This window comes from Haplochromis burtoni, unplaced genomic scaffold (assembly GCF_018398535.1).
Source record: "Haplochromis burtoni strain Fernald_Lab_line unplaced genomic scaffold, NCSU_Asbu1 Contig_493, whole genome shotgun sequence".
NCBI classification, from domain to species: Eukaryota; Metazoa; Chordata; class Actinopteri; order Cichliformes; family Cichlidae; genus Haplochromis; species Haplochromis burtoni.
In genome coordinates, this window is record NW_024582854.1 from 220,336 (window position 1) to 226,892 (window position 6,557).

Sequence of the window (6,557 nt, forward strand, 5' to 3'; positions counted from 1 at the left end):
CTATACCAATATATTTTTTTCTGCTGCCTAAAGTATTAACTAAGCACATGATCAGTTGTGGCCATCTTCCTGATGTACTCATGGATGTTTGTTGTTTCATCCTGGATAAGACACTCACTAGTCCTCGACCTCCTTCTGTCTGCTTTGCAAGCAGCCTCAGGGTGCTGGATTTGGGGTGAAATCATGTATGGTAAGGGGCTTACTAGTTTGTAAATATTTTCACAAATTACAATTAAGATATTGTAATAGTTATATTTAAATTTTACAATTGTAATGCATTGTAAGGTGACATTCATGTTTTAGCAGTGGTAGATAAAACATAAATACTATACTCAAATACCAATATCGTGTGCTTTACTATTACAGTGCCACATCTCAGAGGCACATATTACATTTTCTGCTAAGCTTTAATTAGCCTACAAGTTACTTTTCAGATCACAATTTGTAGTGCCATTTGAAATCATTGAAAAAACAAGCATTTCAAACTTGCTTATGATGAATTTTAGTAATAAACTAGGCCTTGAGGGTCAGCTGTTCTCGGAAATTCTCAGACTTTATCGGTTGCTAAGTTGAAAACATTTTTGAGCTTGTCACTTTGTGGTTCTCACATGGCAGCTATACTTACACATGTGACAGTACCAAACCAGCAGAAGTAGCGATAATAAACTCAGCTTCAGTAAAATGCTGGGTACATACTAATGCAGCATATTATATGCAGTATAGAATACAAGTGGATACTTACACTTACAAACTCCATTTTGCTGCACATGCACTTTATGTATATAACGGCAGCAGCAGAATTAGTAGGCTAACTTGTTTTATTTGCAACATGTCAGTAACATAACTGAATATAAAAAAGAGCATCTTACAGAGGCAGAATTTCAAAGTGGTAAAGCTGGGCAGAGCTTGGTTGAATGTGGCATTTTGTATAAAAGCGCTATGAGTCAAGCTAAGAATCAGTCCATTTACCATGAATAAAAACCAGATCCTATATCACACAAGAGTGGGACAAAATTCATCTGCCAAAAGATCTCCTCAGTTCCCAAGATGGGTTTATTTTGCACAGTCACTGTACATGTACATACCACTACCTCTCCACTACAGCTGCTACAATATTTATAGTAAACTGTACTGATTTATTCTTTTCTTATTTTAAATAAATATATATTTTCTTTATTTATATAGTTCATCTTATTGTTATCTAAGTGTTTCTTGTGTGCAATTTTACCTTTCTATGTGCAATATTGAGGGGGCTCTGAGCCTAAGAATTTAACTGCTGGTAGTAATGTGCCATTGATACCTTTATATGACAAATAAACGACTTGAAAATCTGAAAGTTGAACTTGAAACTTGGATGCTATATAAACATGGCCCTGTCCCTGTGGCTACAGTCAAATTCAAGGTGACATTTTTTTTCCCTTAAAATGATTTTTTTTTTCAGTTTAAACATTTGACACATGTTCTATGTACACGAGTTGTAATAATAGCTTATATGAGCGTCAGTATTACCGAATTATGTATTACCTGTCCAGGTAAGCAAGTCGGAGTTTATCTAATCTCCAAAAGTTGATTCTGTTCATCTGGACATAGCGTTTTGTGGGAGAAACGTTTCGTCACTCATCCAAGTGACTTCTTCAGTCTCAGCTGACTGCAGGTTTCCCCAAATCTTATAAACAGTACATTTGCATATTAACTGAAACCAGCCCACTGAAGGAACAATGGGCTGGGAGGTCAGTTCCTCTGAATCGAGAAGGGGGCCTAAGGGTACATCTTTCGCTAAGGGTACATCTTACAATGCTGTGATTGCAGCAATTCCCCAACTCTCTGTGAATGGTACTCATGGCCAATGATCAGTGGTCTTTGATCAGTGGGTTTTGGACAGTGGTTGTTGATCAATGGTCATGAGAATTTGCATAATTATGATTAAGGAACTGACCTCCCAGCCCATTGTTCCTTCAGTGGGCTGTTTTCAGACATTATGCAAATGTACGATTTGGGGAAACCTGCAGTAAGCTGAGACTGAAGAAGTCACTTGGATGAGTGACGAAATGTTTCTCCCACAAAACGCTATGTCCAGATGAACAGAATCAACTTTTGGAGATTTACTTTCCTGGATGATTGAGAATGCAGATGTTTATCTAATGTTACCTCTATGCGTTAGAAGTCTGTACATTTGTCAAGAGGGTCAAACCCATAACAGCAGCAAATAACACTCCCCAAAAACATGGATATGGCTCCTTCATGCGGTGACCTTATTTACTGCCTGCTGAGTTGAAGCTTGTGTTTGTAGCCGCTTGAAATTGTGTCGAATCTGCTGTGCGAGTCCACAGCCAGCGGAGCAAGATGGCGGTCCCTACGAAACAGTGAGTTGCAGACATGCTAGCATTATTATAACAACATGTTATTATATTGTTTCAGGTTGTTACGGTAAAGCTTAGAGTCGTGCTAAAAGAGCTTATTTCACTATATCAGCCGTGTAGTACCAGCTCGGGGTTTTGTATAAAAACGTCGGCTCTCCTTGCAGCTAGCGACCCAGCTAGCGAAATGCTAACGTTATGCTAGTCTCTCTCATAACTTATTAAACAGCAGCTCCTTAACGTTGGTTATCAAAAAACCCGTTTTGTGTTTTTCATGGTTACCACTCCTCTGTCAGCTTATTATTTTTTTTAATTTTATTTTAACCCGAACAGATGGTTGTAGTTGGGAAGAGTTCACAGCAAATGCTAGTCATTCAAAATACAATTTGGTCTATTTCGTAAAAAAACAAACAAATAATATGCTTGCTTGGTGTCACAGTCAGTTTAAAGCCTTTGCTGTTGTCCCCATTGAAGATGCATAATCATTATGATAACCAGTGAAAGTTTGTCAAATGTGCCGTTGAATCTGTATGCTATACAGATCATTTGTATAACTCTACACATGTATACATCTGTGCGTTTGTGCGTAGTACATCTGTATATTTGCTCTCTGTATAGCAATATAAACATCTGTATACTTATTTGTCAGAATCCGTTCATAATGATTCCCACCTTTTAAACTACCCTTATCTGTGTATAATCGCACTTTTGCACTTACTGCTCTTGCACTTCTGATTCGATGTAAACTGTATTTTGTTACCCTGTACTTATACATGTGTAATGACAACAAAGTTGAATCCTAATCTTAATCCTAATTTAAGAACCTCTGTTTCGTGATTATCCTCAGGTATGGGCTCATTTTGCCACAAAAGAAGGGATTATCAAAGACCACTCCCTTACCAAAACCCTCTGTATTCGATGATGACTCCGATGAAGAGGTGGGTAAACAGATTTGTTATAAACAAGACATTACAATTTGTACTTTGTCACTTAGTAAAATGAATTTTATTCAAGTATTTTGTCTATTAAGAAACTGAAAATAAATAATAAAGAAGTTTATCCACTAACTAGCTTGCTTGTTAGCAGGCTTCTTTCTAAATATACTGAATTAATTTTTGTATGTTTTTTCCCTCAGACCTCAGTTGGGGAAAGCCTGCAGAGAGAATCTATAAAAAAGAAGATGATGAAACAAGTAAGAAGAAAAATTAAAAGATTCAATTAAATTAAAAACAAACAAACAGTGATTTGATGCCTTCATCTTTCTGTCTTCCACTTTCCTTCTTTCTGAAGACGCGTCTGGAGATGCAGAAGGCCCTGGAACAGGACAGTACTGTATATGACTACGATGCTGTGTACGATGACATTCAAAAACAGAGACTAGAGACCAGCAAAAAAATCCTGGGAGGCACAGACAAAAAGGTAAATTAATTTATGCTGAATGCTTATAAAGCTGTGCTTGAAAACTAAGCAGCTGGAGTAGTAACAAAACCTCAGTGCTGCTGTTCGGTTCAAGTTGTTTTCTGATGTCCATTTGACGTAATATATGAGATGAAAATTTGTCTGTCTCTCTTTGTTACAGCCAAAATATATCCACCAGTTAATGAAAGCAGTAGAGGACCGAAAGAAAGAGCAAGAACGAAGGGAGGAGAGGAAGATTCAGAAGGAAAGAGAAGCAGAGGGAGAGAAGTTTGCGGATAAAGAGGCTTATGTTACATCCGCCTATAGGCAAAAACTGCAGGAACAGAAGGAGGAGGAGGAGAGAGAGAAGAGAGAGGCAGAGATGGAAGGTTGGAGTGATACTTAGCAGTTGTTATTAATGTCTGTGAATGACTGATGCAACTTTTTGTAATCTTTGAGCATTTTGGATATTTTAAATACAAAGTATGTGTGATTTGTTAAAATTTGTGTTTACTTAGCTGCTTTGGATGTGAAGAAACAAAAAGACCTGAGTGGCTTTTATCGGCACCTGTTGAATCAGACTGTAGGAGAGGAGGCAATACCAGATCGCTCTGCGAACAAGTCAGTCATAGCTTCTCATTACTTGCTCACTAAAGAACATGTGCATGTTTTTTTTTTTTGGTTTTTTTTCGGAGTCTTTATTATATCACTGTTTCTTTTACAGACCTCAAACTTCAAAGGATTCAAAAGACACAGAAAAGACTTCACCTGCTTCCTCGCCTCCATCCAATGAAAATATCCCAAGTTCAAGCAGTGACATCGAGGAGGCACATGAGCAGAAATCTGGGTTTAGCAAGCCTGCACACTCAAAACGCCAGTACAGGCAGAGGTCACCTTCATCAGGGAGCGGTGACGAAAAGGAGAGGGAAAAGGAGAAGGAGCGAGACAGACATAAAAAGAGCCACAGAGACCAAGACAGAGCAAGGAATAGAGAGAGAGAGCGAGAAAGAGACAGAAACAGGGGAAGGGAAAGAGATGACAGGCATGGAGAAAGAAGAAGCGACAGAGATAGAAGGAGAGACAGAGACCGAGGTAGAGAAGACGACAGAGGTAGAGGAGGCAGAGGTGATACCGAAAGGGACGACAGGCATGGAAAGAGGGAGAGGAGCTCCAGAGAAAGAGAACGGGATAAGAATGGGGAGAGGGAAAAGAGAAGGAAACCGGATGAAGACAAGAGGAAAGACAGACATCTGGAGGAAGAGCAGGCACTACGGAAGGAACCAGAGAAGGAGAAGGGCATGAACAAGGAAGAAAATGAACTTGAAAGGAAGGAAGAAGTTGAATGCACAATAGAGAACAAAGATGAGCAGAAAAATCAAGGTGAGGAGAAAGAGGAAGCGGAGGAGAAGACAAACAAGTTTGCAAAGCGCAGCACAGATCAGACTGTGAGTTCGGCAAGAGAGAGGTACATGGCCAGGCAGATGGCCCGCTCTGCATCTAAAAGCTATATCGAGAAAGAGGAGGACTGAGAGCACACACAGAAAACATCTCCAAACTGCACTCTGTGTTTTGAGAATATTTATATTTTGTTTAAAAGACATCCCTTAAAAAAGCAAATGATTTTTTCTTTCTTTAAACACTTAGTGCTAACTGAACCTGTAGGGTGGTTCCTACTGAAAAATAAACATTTTAACATCTTAACATGAAGCTGTATGTAAGAGACTTATTTAAATGTTTAGGGGGAAAATCCTCAAACTGGAGGAAATTGGGAAAATGTATTTTTAAGGACTATTTTTCACTGTGGATTAATGCATACATGGTGGACTAGTGGGGCTTTAAGACTAGAACAGGATGAACTGCAGTGTTTGTGTTCATTTTAAAGAACATCCTCCCACTGCAGCAATGTGGATTTTTGATCTTCATAATGTTTCTGAACAGCAGTAAAGCTCAAACTGAGTAAGATGACAGTACTTGTTAGTAGGGTAAGTTTATTGTTGGTTATAGTCTTTTCATGGAACATTAATATGATTATAGTACATTACCAACCTTTTCCTGTAACCACCATACAATGAACAGACTGAAAGTGTGCAAATATTTCACAGTCCCTGGCAAAGAAATGCAGATTCGTGTTTTATCTTTGTAAAAATAAAAATGTTGAATATGAGGGTTTTTTTCTAGAGAGCCTCTTGTATCCTGTCCTAAATGAATGAGTGTAAATCGTACGTTTTATCTCAGCTGCTAAACTGCAGATTTGACTTCTGAACTGGTGATGTGTTCATTCACTTTTTATTTTTCTGGTGTATTCAGTGATGGACTAATAAAATAAGGTCTGATTCACAGTTTCTACTGCTCCTCCTGGTCAGTCTTAATTCCATACTGAAATAAGTACAAAAGAGAATTCAGAGGGTATCATTTTTTATTGCTATATAATCATTGCAAAGGAAAGTTGGAGATATAGAGAATTGACAGTTAAACATATTTATTTGCTTTCACCATTAATGCTGCTGAGTCACTATTATGCCTATTTCACAATATGTTTTACTTAACATGGGCATTTTTTTTTATGTATAATTTGCTCAAACACAGATATTGATCACTGTTGAGGAAGTTAGATCACTGATTGACTGATCCTAACTTCATCCAACCTCTTAGTAATAGAATGTAGGAAAGTTAACTGTCAAATAATCAGTTTGCTCATTTGTGTCACAACAATATTAAACAAAAAAGGAAAAATAAAGAAAATGGTTTACATTTTTTGGTCTAAATACTTTGGGGATTCCGCAAGTAATCCCCCCCTCTGAA

The 6,557-nt window shown here is 38.0% G+C and overlaps 1 protein-coding gene across 1 annotated transcript; it reads left to right on the forward strand.

Annotated features, from left to right (window-relative positions):
- Nucleotides 1-2,190: 2,190 nt before the first annotated feature.
- Nucleotides 2,191-6,097, forward strand: nsrp1 (nuclear speckle splicing regulatory protein 1). The gene is made up of 7 exons (XM_005946788.3): nucleotides 2,191-2,363; nucleotides 3,205-3,295; nucleotides 3,493-3,549; nucleotides 3,648-3,776; nucleotides 3,937-4,144; nucleotides 4,274-4,376; nucleotides 4,480-6,097. The coding sequence occupies exons 1-7, from the start codon at nucleotides 2,344-2,346 to the stop codon at nucleotides 5,282-5,284; spliced, it is 1,413 nt and encodes a 470-aa protein (XP_005946850.1). The 5' UTR covers nucleotides 2,191-2,343; the 3' UTR covers nucleotides 5,285-6,097.
- Nucleotides 6,098-6,557: the final 460 nt, after the last annotated feature.